Source organism: Balaenoptera ricei, chromosome 11 (assembly GCF_028023285.1).
Source record: "Balaenoptera ricei isolate mBalRic1 chromosome 11, mBalRic1.hap2, whole genome shotgun sequence".
Classification (NCBI taxonomy): Eukaryota; Metazoa; Chordata; class Mammalia; order Artiodactyla; family Balaenopteridae; genus Balaenoptera; species Balaenoptera ricei.
In genome coordinates this window covers 54,149,182-54,170,068 of record NC_082649.1, presented here as the reverse complement: position 1 = coordinate 54,170,068, position 20,887 = coordinate 54,149,182, and the positions used below count along the sequence as shown (strand labels likewise).

The 20,887-nt window shown below is 47.8% G+C and overlaps 1 protein-coding gene across 1 annotated transcript in view; it reads right to left on the bottom strand.

The window, feature by feature from the left end:
- The window catches only part of TRIM71 (tripartite motif containing 71), a 58,067-nt gene extending 38,167 nt beyond the window's left edge, over positions 1-19,900 (bottom strand). Inside the window, exon 1 of the mRNA XM_059939081.1 lies at positions 19,031-19,900. Within this exon, the coding sequence (XP_059795064.1) occupies positions 19,031-19,900 (870 nt within the window). The remainder of the gene's footprint in view (positions 1-19,030) is intronic.
- Between the last annotated feature and the right edge of the window lie 987 nt (positions 19,901-20,887).

Sequence of the window (20,887 nt, the reverse complement as noted above, 5' to 3'; positions counted from 1 at the left end):
CGCAGATCCCCAGCACAAAGGACCTTCGGAAGGAGGGGAGCAGGTGCGGGTGAGAACTGGGGGAATCGGCTTCGTCTCTGGCCCACGTGCGGGGGGCACCCACCTCTGGGGACCACAGTGGACAGGATCTTCAAACAGCTTGAGGGGAGATGAGAGACTTGGGCACTCCAGGGCCTCGGTAAAGAAGGCTGGGGACAGACTGACGACTGCGAGGTTATCTTTTGCTTTGAGGGCAGAGGTGTTTCCAAGGGTGACACCGCTCCCGTGGAAGTCCCCTTTCACCATCCCCAACCACAGGCTTTAAAGGGGGCCCAACAGCTCCCTGGAGCCTGTCTGAATTAACACTAGTTGAACATTTGCTTTGCAGATAAAGTTCTAATCACCAAGGGGTCCTCAGCAAAGTGCTTCCCAGTTTTTCAGATGCCCTCAAAGGCTCCCAGGCCTTTCTTCCTGGAGACCACGACTGGTCCTCGCCCTCCACCTGAGTCCCCTCCCCACCCTCACCTCACTCTCGCGGCAAAAAAAAAAAAAATCATTTTCACGCCTTGTAGCCGGTTCTCACAGTATCCAATCCTCACTCCGTCCCAGCTCCAGCTCAGCAACCTACTACTTCCTTCAGCAGCCCAGTTCTCACTGGGGGCAGACGCCAAACACCAGGAAAGAGGAGGAAGAGGGCAGAAACCAACTCTGGATCCTGACGGAGTCGGGCGGTCAAGGACCCCTCCCCCCACAGCAGCACTCAATGATCAAAGGACTCAGCAGTTCTGCACACGGGAAACAGCCTAAAACCAGGGGAAGGTGGTTCTGAATGACACTTACAACAGCTGGTTCAGGGCAAGGAACTGCCCCCACCCCTAACCCCTAAGTGAAGCGTCCTCTGGTAACAACTCAAAGTTTCTAAGAAGCTCAAAACCAAAATTTTCTGAAAAGGAAGGGTCTTTGGGAATGGAAGCCACCAACCTGTCACCTCCAGTTGAGTTGGCAGGCCTGGGAAGCTATGAAGTTTCTCAGAAATGCTCAGGACCACAGGCCTAGACTCAAGAATAAGAACCCTCTGAAGCACACCCAGGACGCTGGCACTCTGCTGGTAGGACTTCACTCCTCTACCGAGTTACCCTTTCTTGAGCCCTGGAATTTTTTTTTTTTTTTTAACACATAAGCATGTAATACCTAATCAAAAACAATTTAGTACTTTACATGTACATCATTCACCAGAATACCCCCAAATCCCCGGGCACTCTATTTCCCTGTATAGTGATGTAAGGGTCCCCAGAAGGCAACCTCTGTTCTGGTCCTTTGTGTCCTCAAACACCCGGAGAGAGCAGGCACATGGCTGGTGTTCAATGAGAAGTGCGTTGATTGAACGGAATTCACTTCCACATTTTCCGAGCAATCCTTGAGGAATTTGCCTCCCAGCAGGCAAGTGCTTGCTGGAAAACAATGTTCCCTGACCATTTGCATTGTGGCCCTGAAACAGCAAATGTTTAAAACAGGAAAAGAAAGGGGGGGGAGGGGTGAAATCTGGGCCTTTGCAGAGGCCAAAATGCCTCAAAGGTAAAGATTTTAGGGCGTTTTACAGCTACCTCCACCTCAGCAATAAACCAGGACATCAGACATGTCAACTTTCCGTCATCAGAGACTCATTCACATCCAAAAGCCCATGTCTCACTCTAGTTTCCATAAATCCTCCCCAACACCCATGACCAGAGCAGCAGACCAAATTCTCCAGAGATTAGCACTGAAAGGTACTAAAGCAAGGGAACTTTCTAGGGTGTCTTGATTATGATGGTGATAGTATAGATGTATAACTTTGTCAGAACTCACCATCAAAATGCATGCTTAAAAATGAGTGCATTTGATTGTGCCTACACTACACCTCAATAAAGATGATAATGAATGAACAAACTAAGGATGTGCTAGACTTTCAGATTTAAAAAAACAAAGCAAGATGTAGAACTATAGATGCAGTATACAAATATTTCCCAACGACTTCATTAACATCAGTGTGCGCACAATTAAAGATTAAATAATAGGGACTTCCCTGGTGGTCCAGTGGCTAAGACTCCACGCTCCCAATGAAGGGGACCTGGGCTCAATCCCTGGTCAGGGAACTAGATCCCGCGTGCCACAACGAAGATCCCTTTACTCAGCAATGAAGACCCCACGTGCCACAACTAACACCCAGTGCAGCCAAATAAATAAATATTTTTTTAAACTTAAAAAAAAAAGATTATTAAATGATAAATACAGTCATAAAGATAATGTTGCAGAAGCATAGGAAATGAGACCAATGATACACTCCAACCCCTTACCAGTAGTTACATCTGGGGAGTGGAATCAGCAAGTTGTGTATTTTTAGCTACTTAGCACTTGCCTGTGTTAAAATGACTACTTACTTCTCTTCCAGTTAAAAAGCCCAATGAAGATAAAAACCAAGGGGAGAAGTGGCAGGTCTGTAGGGCCCTGCCCAATAACTGGTACACAGTAGGCAACAGAGCAACACATGCTTAAACACTGACTGATGTGTAACAGGCCTACACCAAATCAAGCATTGCCACTTATCTGTTATCTATTTCCTTAATAGCCACCAAACATCAAAGAGATTTTTCAGAGATCACCGGTATATGACCACAAAGCATGAACACTCAATATACATACATTAAACTGCAACCCAGTCGGCATTCACTGAGTACAGGCCTTAACACACCCTTCTCTTCACCCCCAGCTGACAGCTATATTCATAACTGTTTCCCAGAATTGTACGGGTTCAGAGAAAAAGGGGAAATGAGACCATTCACTAACAGTCAGGACACCAGGCTCATCATTTGTTCTAGATAAAATTAGACCCCACCTCCTACGATACACTAAGAATGTATTCTAAGGTAGGATTAAAGACACAATATGTAGAGACAGTAGAAGACGATCATCAGTCACAGTAAAATTTAAAATGTGTATACCAAGTTAAATTAAACTGAGGCAAGCCAAGGACTCTGAGAAATCCACTGCAAGAAAGAGCCAGTACTCAATATTTTGGATAAAATGCCTACAAATTGATTTTTTAAAAACCCAGGAGGGAGAGGCCCGGGAACCAAGGCAATCTGAGGAGGAAACCCAAATGGTCAATAAACAAAAAGACGCCCACCCCACAGTCATCACAGAAATGCAAAGTAAGCCAACAGGACGAGCCATTTTTCTCCCATTAGATTGATGGCAACAAGGCCGGGTGGGGTGGGAGGAAATGTGGCTGGCTAGGAGGCAAATTAACATTTCAAATGTGCCTCTCCAGCATCTTAGCAAGTCCCCGGCTGTGGGAGAAGGGGGAGAAAGGGGACCTTCCCTCCGGAAGCAACAAGGACACAAATTGATGGCAATGGCCAATGTAGAGAAAATCCCACATAAGGGAACAGCTAAGTAAATTTCACACCATGAATACCAAGTTTGGAGCAGTAATGACTAGCAAAGTAAGTACAGGAAAATGGCTACATGTTTTTAAAGACTGTATGTCTATACTCGTGTGTGTGTGTGTGTGTGTGTGTGTGGGTGAATGGCTGTTAAGGTTTGGAAGAAAACACACCCAGGTCACACACTTTGGGAAGAAGTAGGACTGGGGGTACACTTTAAAAATTTTTTTACAGATAATCTGAACAAAGATATTTATTACCTGCATAATTAAATAAGGATTAGAGTTAAGTGGTCCAAGTTACTTCCTGGGAGGGAATACAGGTAGCCCTGAGAAAAATCTCAATTTTCCATTCATCCAGCAACTACAAGCTGAGGATGGTGAAGGAAGGAAAGGTCAAATAAATAAAGTCACAGAGACATACATATTCAGAAAAATTACCACCCAAAATGACAACTGCTGTGAAGTCTAAACAATAGTCAGTTAAGGAAAAAACAAAAGTCAGTTAAGGAAAAAAAAACTTCTCAACGTTGTTAAAAGAACACAAATTTAAAACAAAATTGCTCCCTCTTCCCCCTTTATAGCCCCTGTCAAGTGTTTGCAAATGTTCTATGGTTTGTATTAAGCACTCATTCATCCGTGTTCCTCTTTTGTGTTCCCTGTGGCAAACCTATCTCCATTTAGCACCAAGAAGGGGTGAGACCCTCCCACAGTGAGTGACAACATTTACAAGTGCCAACTGAAAGTCGAGGAGCTGAAATAAGAAGGGCCTGGCAGACAGGACAGGGATACCTCCTCCAGGTAGTTTTTTAGATTTTTTTTCCTTAATCTGCTGAAACCACAGAATGTTATGCTCTGGATACTCTGGCTCCCCCCTTGCCACACCCCTTCCATCACGCTTTACAAGCCAACATCGAGGACTCAAAAGAGCCTGAAACTCAATCCTTTCTCCCAAACCAAGGCCAAATATCCCCTCCTCATCTTCATCATTTGATCTTAGATGCTTCTTAGATTTTATTCCCATTTATTTATCTACTGCTTTTCATGCGTTTTTGTTGTTGTTGTTTTGTTTTGTTTTGTTTTTGGTGGAGAAAAGAATTGATTTTGCATCCCAACAAGCAAAGAAATGGAAAAAACCTTGAAAAATAAATTCTGTGGGGCTAGAACAAATAGGCACTGATGAACATTAAGTTCAGACAAATTCTGTGCTTGGTTCTGCAGTAAACATGATACAACCAATATAGGAAAAAAAAAAAAAGGACCACTAATATGAATGCTGAAAACAGCAAATGTGAACACCATCCGTCCGTCCTTTTATGAGCAAGGGAAATGTTTGCTTTCCAACTTCAAAACTAGCTGCACTAGAAGCATTTTCACAGTCTGAGATGCCCAGATATAATAAGTGCCTTTCTTTGCATGTTTCTGTATGTTACTAACATTTCAATATAATTAACAACTATACCTCAGTTTTTGGATCTCAAGGTACATCTGTCTTTTTACTGCACAATATACTTAAGGATGAATAAGATTACAAAATTAATAGCTGTTGTGAACCCCAAATGTTGTCCACAATTAACCGCTATCTCTTGCTAAGAGAGGATTTTGCTACGTCTTCATAACTTGGTTTCCACTCATCACCATAAATACAAACTCAAACACGAAACCCCCTTTTCCCCTACTAACCTTCAGTTTAAAGTGGAGACACAAACCTAACTTCATTTACACTCCCTGGAGGCGATTCTTTCCAAGATTCCCTCAAAGCTCCAGATATCTGGGTTGGTCCATCGCTGATGAGAGCTACGCTTTTTTTACTTATTTGCACCCATGTGGCTTTTTAAAAATCTGGTTAAATTGGTAAAATAAATTTTCCTCTTCGCATATTCCTCTAAATCTCTGAAAGCTCTGATAAAGCTAACAACAACAACAAAAAGGGAAATAAAAAACAAAGGGGGGCTTCCCTGGTGGCACAGTGGTTTGGTTAAGAATCCACCTGCCAGTGCAGAGGACACGGGTTCGAGTCCTGGTCTGGGAGGATCCCACATGCTGCGGAGCAACTAAGCCCGTGCGCCACAACTGCGGAGCCTGTGCTCTGGAGCCCATGAGTCACGACTACTGAAGCCTGTGCGCCTAGGCCCGTGCTCAGCAACAGGAGAGGCCGCCGCAATGAGAAGCCCGCGCACCGCAAGGAAGACTAGCCCCCACTCACCGCAACTAGAGAAGGCCCACGCACAGCAACGAAGACCCAACGCAGCCAAAAATAAATGTAAATAAAATAAATAAATTTATAAAAGAAAAAAAAACCAAAGGGAATTTTTCTGAGAAGTTATTAAAAATAAAGGGCAGGACTGGTGGCTGGCTGGCAGGTGCTTCCACTGCCCCCTGCAGCACTGCCCCCAAAGCGATTCCTTCACTTTGAATTTCTGTCTTCACTTATATTTATTACTTTAGAAATTCTTTTATTGAAGTAGGGTTGATTTACAGTATCGTGTTAGTTTCAGGTATACAGCACAAGGATTCAGTTATATATGTATATATACTCCTTTTCAGATTCTTTTGCCTTACAGGTTATTACAAAATATTGAGTATAAGTTCCCTGTGCTATACAGTAGGTCCTTGTTGTTCACTTACATTTATACATAGCACACACTGCAATTTTTCATCAGAAAATACCTCATTTGATTCTCAAACAAAAAAAGACAGCCCTAGGCAGACGAATGCAAATGTTACCATCCTATAGAGTGATGAGGAAAACAGGAGGCACAAAGCCACACACTTTTGCTGACAAATGTTCCTGATCAAAATGGAGGCTCCAGCAGAAGACAGTGACCAACACTCAACACAGCACTACTCATATTCCAGGCATTAACATAAACAGTCGCCATCGCCAAAAACAGGAAACACGAGTGCCCTCCAACTGGCGAATGTATAAACTGTGGTACATTCATACAACGGAAAACTACTCAGCAACAAATAGGGAGGCACCACTGATTCCAGCAAACGCAGCTTGGCAAGTGGAAAAAGCCCGACTCAAAGAGTCAACACTGTCAGATTCATGATCTTCTGGAGAAGACAAAACCATAGGACTGGAGAACAGGTAGAGGGCTGCCTGAGGCTGGGGGTCGGAGCATTTGGGGTGATGGGATGCTCTGAACTGAGCATGGTGGTGACTGCACTCTATGCTCTTGTCAAAAGGTGCAGAATTGTACACGAAAAAAAGGTGAATCTTACAATGTGCGTATCTACCTCAACACACAAAAACAAATACCAAAAAATCAAAATAGGAAATCACCAGACTTAGTAAGAAGTGAGGCCTTCCCTCTCAGCCTAAGGTTCTGCAGCACAAACTGCCCCCTGAACTGCAGGACAAAGCCAGGGGGGTGGGGTGGAGGCAGGTCGTCCCAAAGGCCGAGGAGAGGAAGGGGAAGCAGGGAACGGAGCTCCTTCCTGCAGGGCCGAGGCTCCTCCCCTCACTCAAGATTATAACCATAATGGGCTGCACGGGTCTAGCTCACACCAGGGAGGTACCCACGGATGCCCCGGTGCACCAGCCTTTGGGGAAGGCAAGGAGAATCCCCCAACCCCAAACTGGTTGTGTAAGCTCCACAAAGAAAGGGATTCGGGGCTATTTTGCTCACTGCTCTTTCCCCAGGGCCTCCTGCTTTACACCAAATCCAATTTCATAGAAATTCAGGTCTGCTTACCTAGAAATTATCTGCACTTGTTTCATTTTTTACTTAAACTGTGTAATTACACAAACAAGTACGAAGAACATACATAAGTCTGGGAACAAAAGCAGCAGCCTCTCTTGGTAAGCACATACATGACTCAGAGAGCTGGAAGCAGGGCGTGGGCTGTCCGTGGCTGGTGCAGCCTGCTGGCAAGTCAACAGCAAGCTGGGTTAGTCGAGACTGGAAACACACTGACAGGAACGGCACTGCTAACTTTGGACACGTTCTGGTCCTCCTTAGCCTGAGGTCTCCCCCCATATTTTCATGAAATTTTCAAATGGAATCAAGCACCAAGTAGTGCTGCCGGAAGGAGTGGCCCAAGTGCGATTCCATCTTCCCAGCTGTGCTGCTTACTGAATTCTTATGGTCTCTCAGCTCGAACCCACCCTCCTGAGTAGACCACATCTCTGCTTTGCCCGCTGAATCCCTGTGACTCAGACAATAGGGGATGTGAGGGGGAGAAAGGCTTCGCTCTCTACTGTCCCGCTTCCTGGGTGGTACCCTCAACAGACTTCTTACTCCAGCGTCATGGGCCCCTGGCCAGACCCATAGGTACCCTCCTATGTCTTAACAACTCCAACCTTTTCTCTTCTGATCTCCCAGCCCTTGGGTGGGAGCTGCTTCCCACAGCTGCTACTTCCCAGGTACCCGAGTGCTCTCTCCTTGCACTGCAGCTTCTCAGTTAACTCAAATAACACTAACAATTCTTTACATTAAATGACCTGTTAAAGTAACTAAAGTGGCTCTGGCTCCAGACTGATATTTATTTCTTCTACGTATCAGTAACCACCCCCGCTAAGAAGGATAAAAAAGGAGGGGATCCCTAAAAAACAGAACTACCAAATGACCCAGCAATTCCACTCCTGGGTAGATATTTGGAAAAAATGAAAACGCTAATTCGAAAAGATATGTCCACCCTTATGTTCACAGCAGCACTATTTACAATACCCAAGATACGGAAGCAACCTAAGTGTCTGTCAACAGATGAATGGATAAAGATGTGGAATAAATATACAATGGAATACTACTCAGCCACAAAAAATAATGAAATTTTGCCACTTGTAGCAACTTGGACCTAGAGAATACTATGCTTAGTGAAATAAGTCAGACAAAGACATCCGTTATTCGTGGAATCTAAAATATAAAACAAATGAATAGCAAAACAGAAACAGACTTACAGACATAGAACACAAACTAGGTACTTCCCTGGCCGGTCCAATGGTTAGAGACTCCATGCTTCCACTGCAGGGGGCACAAGTTCGATCCCTGGTGGGGCAACTAAGATCCCTCCCACAGCAGTGAGGCAAAAAACAACAACAACAAAAAACACAAACTAGTGGTTACCTGTAGGGAGAGGGAAGTGGGTAGGGGGAAGATAGGGGCATGGGATTAAGAGGTACAAACTACTATGTATAAAATGGATAAGCAACAAGGATATACTGTACAGCAGAGAGAATTATAGCCTTTATTTTGCAATAACTTTTAATGGAATATAACCTAAAATACTGAATCACTATACTATACACCTGAAACTAATATACTATTGTAAATCAACTATCCTTCAATTTAAAAGGGGGTGAGGGGACCCTAACACCTTTCTTGGGGATGCTGAAAGGAAAAATTAGATAAAAGATCAAGACTACACACCCTCCTCTAGAGTCAATCCAATGCAGGCTCCTTGAAACCACTCCTGCCTTTCTTCCATCTTCTACCTAAATCCCACCATTCTCCAAGATTCATTTTAAACTCCTCTCTTTCAACCCAAACTCATCTCCCAGTCAGAACCTCTGTTTAGATGCCACGAGCTTTTAACACTTATTATTTCCTCTGGTAATGTAAATGAGACCACATATAAAGTAGCCACCCAGGAAGGTAAGAATCCCCCCTTCCCCATCAACTACTTTCTTCCAGTTCTGTCTTCCCAGTAGACTAACTGCAAGGCTCCAGCATCCTCAGCAAGGAGCATAATTCCTAGCAGAAAACAGACATTCAAATATTTTGATGACAAATCTTAACACATCAAGTCCTGTCAGCAATGAGAAACCGCCCAAATTATTTCATGGTATCAAATATCGCTTGGCCATCAACCAGGAAGTATTTTTTTAAGAAGGATAAGCAACATATTTAATTTGACGAAGAAGGAATTTTACCCGTTTGGCTGCAACTTGCGGAAAAAATTGAAGCCAAATTTTTTTTTCAGGAGACTCACACAGTTATTTACATGTATATTGAAACAAATTTTTCTAACTCCTTCTTCAAAGCATCTTCGTATAAATCATAACTCCCCTCCACAAATAGGTCTCTAAAACTACTCCTACCATTTCCACCTAAAAGGTTAAGTGACTTGTCCAAGGTCACACAGCTACTTCCGCGTAACACCAGGCTGTGAACCCAGGTCTTCTTACTCTAAAGCTCATGCTCTTGTCTTTACACCAAGAAGCTACAAGCATTTTCCCATTTACTGTTCCCCTTTTAATCCCCCAACTACATAATGTGAGAGAGAACATTTTCAGGGCATTCTGTGGCTTGAAAAGGAAGAGGTCTCCTTTGTTTCTGGCAAAGGGATCATGGCAGCATCACGAGCATATTCTGATTAAACCCAACTTGCATCACCACTGAGAACCAGCAACCTGGCAACATCTTTCACGAATTGGTCCTTAAGTCCACTAACATCAACCAAGGCCAGATCTGGTGTAAGAGCCCCACCAGTGCCAGAGTAGTTGCTCTGAAGTGCTGGGGCCACAGGGCGAGAGTAACTGGGGCAAGGGCGGGTGGGGGTCTCCACTGCCTGAGATCACGGAAGAACAGGCCTATGTTAGAGGTTGGTTGACAGAGAAAGCACCCTTCTCACTTTGATACTGTAGAGATCTACTGAGACAGACATTTGAGACTAATTAAAACTCAAGGCCTCGGACTTCCCTGGTGGCGCAGTGGTGAAGAATCCGCCTGCCGATGCAGGGGACACAGGTTCGAGCCCTGGTCTGGGAAGATCCTACATGCCACGGAGCAACTAAGCCCATGAGCCGCAACTCCTGAGCCTGCGCTCTAGAGCCCGCGAGCCACAACTACTGAAGCCGGCACCCCTGAGAGCCCATGTTCTGCAACGAGAAGCCACCACAATGAGAAGCCTGTGCACCGCAACAAAGAGTAGCCCCTGCTCACAACCAGAGAAAGCCCGCGCGCAGCAACAAAGACCCAACGTAGCCAAATAAATAAATATATCAAAAAAAAAAAAAAAACCCAAAAAACTCAAGGCCTCTTCCTTGCTAAATCATTGTTCTGATAATACTTCGCATTAAGTTCATTCTGGAAGGAGAAGTAGTCACGGTAATGACAGTCACACTCACTTTTGCCAAGAGACCATACTGTGGCCCATTTGTAATTACCTGTGTGCTATTTAATTTTCTCCTTAATAACTTAAAAAGACCAAAAACAAGATAAAACACAAGAAGCTAAAGATTCAAGCAAGAAATTTAATATTAAAAATCAGACTTGGGCTTCCCTGGTGGCGCAGGGGTTAAGAATCCGCCTGCCAATGCAGGGGACACGGGTTCAAGCCCTGGTCCAGGAAGTTCCCACATGCCGCAGAGCAACAAAGCCCATGCACCACAACTACTGAAGCCCACGTGACTAGAGCCCGTGCTCCGCAATGAAGAGTAGCTCCCGCTCGCCGCAACAGAGAAAGCCTGCGTGCAGCAAGGAAGACCCAACGCAGCCAAAAATAAATAAATAAAAATAAATTAATTAATTTTTAAAAAAATCAGACTTTTATGGACTAGTTTCAAAAAAAACAATAAATCTGCCAAATATTGTATATATTGTGGGGAGTTCCCTGGTGGTCTAGTGATTAGGATTCCAGGCTCTCACTGCCATGGCCTGGGTTCAATCCCTGGTCGGGGCACTGAGATTCCACAAGCTGCACAGCACAGCCAAAAAAAAATTTGTTTTAATTTTTAATTAAAAATTAAAAAAAAAAAAAACTAGCTGTGTGAAAAGAGTGCTAGACTAGACAAGTTCCTGCTTAAGTCATTTCATCACCCCCCCCCCCCCGCCTGTCTCCCCATTTGTAAAGTAGCAGTTTTTCTATGATGATTTAAGGCCTTTCTTGTGATAACTGAAGTTTCCTCTTCAGGAACACCTAAACACACACCTGACAACACCGTGAAATTAAAGCTTATAAAATATTCCAGTCCCTGAAATCAGACTGTTCCCTTGAGCAAGTTGATCCATTTCCTTGAAATGTCATGGTGCCAAAAAAGATCAAGTCTTTAAAGATTAATGGTTGTCAAATACATCATATAAAATGTGAACAGAAACAGTGGCCTTCCATCTCTTAAAAAAAAAAAAAAGCTGAGGGCATTGATGTAGCCTCTAAACACAGCTGTGCCCATCTTTTCCCATAGGCTCGGGGAGCCCTATAACCCTAAGATGGTCTAGACCAGAAGTTAAAGTTGAGGTCCAGTTTTTCTAAGGTGAAACAAGTTTTATGCGTGTTTCTCCAGCTCACTTTGCATCACCTGAAAGAATCACTACATCCTTCTGTTTAGATCATAGTAAACTGACAGAAGCCACAATTTCCAACACTGACATTAGTTTTCTTCTACAGCATCCGCTCTAGGGGAAAGAGGGGTGGGGTGGGGAGTCTGCTGCAATACTCAACAGTTTATTAATAAAAGCTATTACAAACAACTAGGTCCTACTGTATAGCACAGAGAACCATATTCAGTATCCCATGATAAACCATAATGGAAAATACATTAAAAAAAGAATATATACATATATATATAACTGAATCACTTGGCTGTACAGCAAAAATTAACACAACGTTGTAAATCAACTATACTTCAATAAAAAAAATTCTTAATTAAAAAAAAAACCTGGGACTTCCGTGGTGGCGCAGTGGTTAAGAATCCGCCTGCCAACGCAGGGGACACGGGTTCGAGCCCTGGTCCGGGAAGATCCCACATGCCATGGAGCAACTAAGCCCGTGCGCCACAACTACTGAAGCCGGTGTGCCTAGAGCCTGTGCTCCGTAACAAGAAAAGCCACTGCAATGAGAAAACTGTGCACCGCAACAAAGAGTAGCCCCTGCTCGACGCAACGAGAGAGAGCCCAACACAGTCAAAGATAAATAAATAAAATAAATTTATAATAAAACAAAACAAAACAAAGCTATTACAAGTGTTTACAATTGGCTTCTACTGTGCTACAGACTCTTTAAATATGTTAACTGGAATCCTTAACACTGCAAAGTGTTACAGATGAGAAAATGAACACAGAGCAAGAAATCTCAACCTAAAACCACACTGCCTAAATGCTTAAGTAAAAATAAAGCTAAATAAACAGACAGCTTTAATAAGAAATATCACAAAAACATTATCCCAATTCCTACTAAAACTTCCTTTACCATATCCTCTTTTCTGCTCAACACTTACCCAGTACAAGCCTACAGATGATCCTAAGAGAAAGATCTCCCTCTGACATTGATCTCAAAGAGAGGCAGAGGGCACAGAACAATATCTGCGGATGTGGTCTATGTAAACACACCATCATCATGACTGCTGACGCCACCTATTCACAATTCTCATTTTATAAACACCTGTGCTGAAGATGTTCTATCGGATCCATATTTAGCAGCAAAATCTCCATGTGCAGATTTTTTAGTAGAAGAACATCTTTATAACTATCCCAATTAGTCGAAAACATTAAAGAAGTCTGCAAACTCCACTGGCATTTCAACAAGGCTAGATAGAAGGAAATGGCTGCCCGAACTTTCCAGAAACAACAATAACAACTAAGGATACAGTTGCTGACAGATGTTTGACAGAGGCTGGGCAGGGGGGTTTCCAAAGCCCACTCAGGGACCCTCAAAATTCACAAGATGTGGGAGCCATGAGGGGAGCCCTCAGTCTACACAACTGACCTGACCCACTTCATTGTCTTGTGCACACTGCTCGGTTTCATTCAAATCCCATTAATATTAAAAAAAAAAAAAAATCCCATTAACGATGACAAAATGTGCAATTTTGCACAAGCCTGTTGGATAAACAATCACAATCAAGAAAAGCCTGTCAGATAATAATCACAATCAAGAATTGCACCCTTGGGACTTCCCTGGTGGCGCAGTGGTTAAGAATCCGCTTGCCAATGCAGGGGACACGGGTTCGAGCCCTGGTCCGGGAAGATCCCACATGCCATGGAGCAACTAAGCCCGTGCGCCACAACTACTGAGCCTGCGCTCTAGAGCCCGCGAGCCACAACTACTGAGGCCTCATGACACAACTACTGAAGCCCATGCACCTAGAGCCCATGCTTGCAACAAGAGAAGCCACTGCAATGAGAAGCCCACGCACCGCAACAGAGTAGCCCCCGCTCACCACAACTAAAAAAAGCCCACTCGCAGCAAGGAAGACCCAACGCAGCCAAAAATAAATAAATTAATTAATTAATTTTTAAAAATTGGCCTGATGTCTTCGGATTAAATATGAATCTCTCAAAATTTCAGTTGGGTGTTAGTGGGAGATTAAACCCAGGCATTAGGGGTCTTCACCTGTTTGATTCCACTATACCTTCAAAGCCAACTGTAAGCCAACTATCTAAAACATGAAGGAAACTGGAGATGCAATCTGAAGAGGCAAAGAAACGCTGGAATAGGGTTTAAGCCAAAGTTTCAGATGTAAATTGCCCACGCTCATCCCCCCCACCCCTCCCAATTTTTCTGTTAACAAGCCAGAGTCTTGTCAATCAAAACAGTCAATCTGGTTTCAGTCAACTAGGTTTGTGGGTACAGACAAAACCTCAAAGGGAGAGGAATAATTTAGTATTGAAGAAGCAGGAGGTCACATCAACTGAAGAGGAAAGATGGCTCAAGCCTCCTCCTGCAAGTCACAAAGCTTGAAAGGTCAAAGAACGAGGAACAGAGTGGGCTGCAGTGGTGGCATCTTTTGCTCCCTTTAGGCAACTGTAATTCTTTATCAGTATTCTTCCCCTCTCTTCCAAAATAAGAGAGATGGCACAACAGCCTTAGTGAGTCAAGCCTTCAACTCTTTGTCAGTGTTATGGGGAAAAGGAGGAGGAAACACTACTTTGAAACCGCCTGCATGGTAGAATTCTTCTCAACCTTTCGCTTAAGTGTCATGAAGAATGACATCAAAATGGTCCTTTATTAGCTAGGAATGAATACATCTGAAATAAACCTTGCCCTGTGTGAGGAGCTGGCGAGTAAGCAACCCATGTGACTTCAGTTAGCACCAAAGGAAATAAAATTTGGAGGGGATTAAATTTCAGAGCTATATAGAATTATCAAGTAAATTAAAATTCCTCATAATCAGAAAAACTTATAAAACCCTTTCTTCTGGCAAACTACCTCAACAACAAAAGCATTTGAACCATTTCACCTCCTCATTTAAGGCTTCCTCCAAAACTAACTCCCTCTCTATATATACACAGAATTTTTTAAATGAAAACATAAAAAGCCAAACAGTTGTGCTCAAAATTTTACATGTTAGGAGAAATTAGAAAACTACACATTTTAATGTTGGTTTTAGTGACCTGAAATATGTTTTAAAATTACATGTGTGTGCATTTTCTTCTTCTTCTTTTTTTTTTAATTGGCTGTGCCTCGCAGCTTGTGGGATCTTAGTTCCCCAACCAGGGATTGAATCTGGGCCCTCAACAGTGAGAGCATGGAGTCCTAACCACTGGACTGCCAGGGAATTCCCCATTCATCAAGCATTGTCTTAATTCAACAGATTTCAACCTACAAATATCCACCTGCTGAACTAGAGATTCAAAGCAGGAACCTCCAATTGTTTCCAAGGTTAGGAAGGTCTGGTTTTCTGGTGACTAGGTGAGACGTGTGTGCTATGCAGACACACATCTACCTAGCCCTATAGAACGGGTTGAAGATGGGGCACAGAAACAACTAGAATGCACATTTCTACTCACTTTTTCTCTCTTGTCCTTAAAAAAAAAAAGCCTCTTGCTATAAATTTTACAATGTACAAAACATACGCATATTATTTTAAAACATACACTGAGTATGCATGCCTGAAAAAGCTTAGACTCTGGGAATGCAAAATAAAATACGTTGGTGCCAATACTGGTACAATCACCATTTACAGGAGCTTATTCAAAATAAGATACAAGAATTCATTCCACAACCAATTATTTCAGGCAGCAAACCGTCTTCCTCAAAGTGGTTTGAGGCTGATTTTTTGAGAGTGGTTTCCTGGGGAAAGATAGTCCCCCCACAGGCCTAGGATAGCTCAATACTTAGGGTCACACTGCATTGGTAGAACCTATATTTCCAGGGAGTGAAAATAAATTGCATCAGCACCTACACCCCATTTTCCATCCAGAACACTCAGGAAAATCCACCCTCACCCCCGCCTTCATAACGGGGAACAATACTGCCATCCTCGAGCTACAATCTATCCCTCGGTTCAAGATGGCAACTGGGTCACCACCGCCCCCCCCCACAGTGACAGGGCCTTTCCCGGGGACCGGAACAGGCTCAGACCCCACTCGGCTTCTCGCCATTTACAGAATCCTACCGCCCGAGCTCTGAACACACTCACACACCCTTTCAGCTTCCAGTGTCGCCTCCAAAGCAGCCAAGGGCTCACATCCCACGTGCAATTAACACATTAAAAGGCACCTCGTGAAGGTGGGAGCAGCGCGCTCCAGTCCCACTCAACTCCCTAACTCTCCCCCCCAGATAAGTGCAGACCCCGTCTCGGCCCCGCCGCCTCCCGCTCGCCGAGGCGGGCTCCGGGCCGGCCGGGCTGGGGCTGGCCCACCGCCGCGGCGCCTCCGCCCGCGTCTCCCAGGCCCCGCGGGAGGCGCGCGGCCAGCGGTCAGTAGCGCGGGCCCCCAATTCCCGGCCTGGCCTCGGCGCCTGCAGGCCTTTCGGACTGACCACCAAGGCGAAAACCCCAAACTCTGTTTTTTAAATGGACCAAATACAGAGTGGGAGCAAACAACCCTCATCATTCCGTTGGAAAACCCAGCTCCCTCCTTTTAGATTTTAAAATTAAGTTTTAAACCAGTGCTCAGAACACCACCTTGTCAGTCCTGAGGGGCCGTTTCCGGGGGGGGGGGGGGTGCGGGGAATGCTTAAGGAAAGCAGTCTGGGAAGAGACCCTACCGGCTGCTTCCCGCACCCCTAGGTGGCCGTCGGAGGCACCCTCCTTAAAATTAAAGGGGAAGAGTCAGGCGTCGGGGCCCTCTTCCCAAGGTCAGGTGGCATTAGTCACCATCAGGCAAGGGCGCCCTGAATTATTTAATGGAGCCTGTTGACCCGGGAGGCAACTCAGTAAAGGAGCACGTTTCAAAAACTGAAGTACACTGTACCTACTGTAAAACACATGGATTTAGGCATCCAGTCCGTCACAATCAAATAGAGGACAGGACGATCGTCCTCCACAGTGCCTTCAGTCTCCTTTTCCCAATCCGAAGAATGGTTTTTTAAAGGAACAATATTACTAAACTGTGAAGGATCACTCCCTTGGAAGGAAACGAAGAATTTAGGCCGTGGGTGGGATCCCCTCTGTGAACCTGGTGCTTTCCCTCCCAACACTTGACTTCTCCATTCACAGCATTGGTCTGTCCCTTTAAACTTAAATTCCCTAACATTCCAAATCCAGGAACGATTAAAGAGATCTAACAACTGTTTTCCAACTTTTCTTCTTTTAATGAAAAATCAAGAAGGGGAAGTAGAATTTTGCTCAAAACTGAGCAAATGTCATGTTTTAAAAGGATAGTTGGTCTAACAGTGTAATATCTTAGTGCCTTTGCCAAACAACTTCAACCTAGTATTGCACACGTTAAAAAAAAATCTAAATGTTCAGGGCATCCAGGTACCTCCCAGGGTGGGGGGAGCGACACTTCACACGCTCCCATACCTTTTGAATGGTTTAATAATTTAAAAAGTGTATAAACCTTTTACAAGTCTGGCAACACTGAGCATCTACTGTTTTAACCCAAATAAAACGTATGTGGATCTTTAACTGGGAATATAAATAAAACCTGACATTTAAACTCAACTGCTGGGAGGGAGGGTTCAATCAACGCCCCTGCCAGGAGGGAAACTGTGGTGGATTCAAGGCGCCCTCTCCCTCCCCCCCCTTCCCCTCCCCCTCGACGCTAATCTTCCCGGCGAATTGGCTCCCTCTTTCCATTCCCGGGATTCGGATCGGTATTTAACTCAATCCATTTTTGAAAGAACCTACTAGAAACATTCAGCCATGAATGTGGGAAAACTTTAAAGATGAGTCCATTCAAAGCTTAAAAAAGGAAGGAAAAGAATAGCTGCCCCTTAGGCTTCATACCGAGAAAGAAACTTTTAAAATGAGGCGTCCACAACAAGTAGATTAGAATTTCAACTTTTTTCCAATAGGAGAAGCCGGCTTAAGGCCAGCAGGCAATAGCTCCGCCCTCCTCCCCAAATAACAGGTTAGGCGTGGAAAAGGCTGCGCTCGGCAAGCCTCAGCCGCGTTCGGAACCAGCACGCCCACTCCACCTAACACGCAGCCAACTCGCACCAGGAGCCGTCTCCTGCCCGCGTCCAAGGCAAGACTAGCACCAAGTCTCACCAAGGGGCTACAGGTAGATCGCATTAAGTCACCGACCCTCTCAGCAGAGGCTGCGCCTCAAAACTTATGGCCCCTTCCTCCAATGGGTTCGGGTGAGTGGAAGGTGGCACAAGATGTGAAAAATAAGCAAGAAAGGTTTATTCAACAAACAGCCAATAGAGCCAAACAAGCTCAAAGGCTGCAGTGCAGCCCTCGGACTCTGCGCACCCGGTTCGAGCCGCGTGCAGCTTGGGTCGGCTTGTTTTCCATGAGAAGTCGAGCCCCAGGTTGAACGGGGTGGGGACACCTCCCAACCAGGGAAACCGGTTCCCGTAGAGATCGAAGCCGGGGCAGGCGGGGGCGGCCCAAGGACTTCCAGCTGGGTGAGGGCAATGGGCAAGGCCCCCCGATTCCGCTGCTCCCGGTGCAGCGGTGGGCCCACGAGGCCGAAGGGCGATTCCATACGAGGGAGGTTCAGGAGCCAGAACACGCTTTTTCCACCGTGCGGGAACAGAACCACGGAAGGCTGTTCTTACTCCACACAAGGAGGCAACGACTGCTACGGTGTCCCAACAAAAAGCACAGTCCTCCCCTCACAAGCGCGCACGTGGAAACCAGGTCTACACGCGCAAGCGCACCCCACACTCACCCACACGACCATCTCCTCCTGGCTCATGCCCTACTTAAAAGCAACAATCGATGAGTTTTACAAACAAAAACAAGGTTGGGAAAAAAAGCTAAAGGAGAGCCCTCAGCATGCTGGGAGGCCTCTGGTGTGCCCGCACAAGGAGACCACGTCTACACACACACACACGTTTCCATCTCGTGTCTTACTTAAAACAATAGCCTGCACGCTTTGTCAAACAGGAATGAGGAAACCAAAGTCCCTAAAGAAGAGGGGGTGTCTCGAACCTCGGGAACCGTCGGAGGACAGAGGAGGGACCCTCGCACACGGAGACCAGGTCTACACAGTCGCACACAACTACCTCTTCCCAGCTCATGCCTAACTGGAGACAGCAGCTGCCACATTTTGCCGCACAAAAAATTAAGATATGGAAGCGGGGGACTCTGCGTTTTGGGACCCCTCGCAGCCCGCACACAGAGGCCAGGTCTTCTCCACACACACTTCCCAGGTCAGGATCTGCTTGGGGCAGCGACTGCCGCGTAGCCAAAAGAAAAACGAGAAATCCGGAAGGGAGAGAACCCCCTCCCCTTGCTCGGGGACCTGCCCGGATGCCCGCGCGAGCACCCACGCGGCTCCCCGGGTGCCAGACCCGCGCCCCACGCCGCCCGGCCGCAGCCCCCGCGGGAGCGGCCCCCGAACTCACCTCGTCGTCGTGGTGCTGGCAGAAGCCGAGGCGCTCGGGGAAGACCGAAAGGATGGAGAAGGGCGCGCCGGGGAAGGTCGGCCCGAGCCCGAGCTGGTGCGCCGCGGCGGCGGCGGCGGCGGCTGTGGGGCCGGGCGGGCCGCGCTCGATGTAGTGGTCCTTGGTGAGGCGCACGCGCTGGTGCGCGCGGACGCAGTTGTCACACAGGTGCTCCTGGCAGTCGAGGCAGCGCGACGAGGCCGCGTTGCCCTCGTCGCAGGAGCTGCAGCCGTGAGGCCGGCGCAGCAGCAGCGCCGACGGGGAGGCCGCAGGGCCGCCGGGCGCTGAGCGGGGCGGCGCGGGCGGCGGCGGCGCTGGCGGGAGCGGCGGCGGCGCCGAGGCAGAAGCGCGCGGGTGCGCGTGGTGCGCGTGGTGCCGGTGGTTGCTGTGGCCGCCCGCGCCGGCCGCGGCGCCGGCCCGCCCGTTCTTGGGCGGCGGCTCGTCGGCCGTGGCCACCACGGCGTCGAGCAGGTTACTGAGCAGGAAGGCGGACGAGGGCAGCGCGTCCATGCCCGCCGCCTCGGCCAGCACGACCTTCTGGTCGCACACAGGGCAGCGCAGCTTGAGCGGCTCTCCCGGCGCGCCGCCGCCCGCCGCCGGCAGCCGGTGCGCCTCGAGGCACGGGCGGCAGAAGGCGTGCAGGCAGGGCAGGACGTGCAGGCGGCGCGCCGCAGCCCCGGGGCCCCCGCCGCCGCCCCCCGACGACGTGGACGTCTGCGAGGACGACGACGACGACGACGCCGACGAGTTGGAGGAGAGCGGCGCCGGCGAGCCGCACATCTCCTTGCACAGCAGGCAGATCTGGAAGTCGGTCTCGGAGAACGAAGCCATTTGCAACCAAGCCCGGAGGAGGGAGGAGACCAGAGAGGAAGAGGAGGAGGAGAGGAGAGCGCGGACGAGGTGGGTGGGGGAGCCGCCGACTCACTCAGAAAAAGGCATCAATTAGGCCTGCGATCCAGGAGCCGGCACCAGAGCGGCGCGGCCCGCTCGGCCTCGCCGCGTCCGGCCCGCGCGCTGCCACCCCCGACGCTGCGGGCATTAAATGCCACTCTCCGGAGGCGACACAGATTCCTCCCGGAAAAGGACGCGGGGGCCGCGTTCTTTCCCGAAGCGGGAGCGCCGGAACAAGTCCCGACACGCGAGGGGCGAGCGGGGGCAGGGAGGTCAGAGGACTCCCTGGAGCAGCTGTAGCTTAGCTTCTCGCCAGCCGAGGGGAGTACCCCCAAGTCGAGTCTGCTGTGCAATCCCAGTCCCGGCGGGAGAAGCAGAATTTGGTTCGACGAGTATTTGGTGCGTGGCTTTTCCTTAAACGGATTTAGTCTCTTCTTGGGACAGGAAGGCTCCCCAAACTAGTAAAGGCGGGAGCGGCGCGACGCCGAGCCCGTGTCCCCCCGCGCGACGCCGACCGCCCCGCCGCATGACGCGGCGGCCAGGGGCTCCTGGGTGGCCCGGCGTGCGGCGCTCCGGGCTTGCGCACGGCCCGGCGCGGCCTCCCTGCAGGGCAGTCGGCCCCGCCGCAGCTGCAGCTAGTGGGAGCCCGCTGCGGCCGCACGCGTGTAGTACGCACGCGCGCCCCACGCGCCTCGAGTCTCCCGCGCGCCCGCCGAGCCCGGCCGCGCTGCCGGCGCTTAACACGCACGCGCGCCCCACGCGGCCCTGGGCCCTCTTGCCCCCGCCTCGCCGGGCCTGGGCGCCTCCAGCGAGCTCCTTCTCCGGTTTAGCCGCGCCGTAACGCGGGACCACAGGTCCCCGCGGGCCGTCGTGAATTATTCATCGGCAGGAAGATATTAGATGTACCCGCTGCCCGCTCCGCGCGAG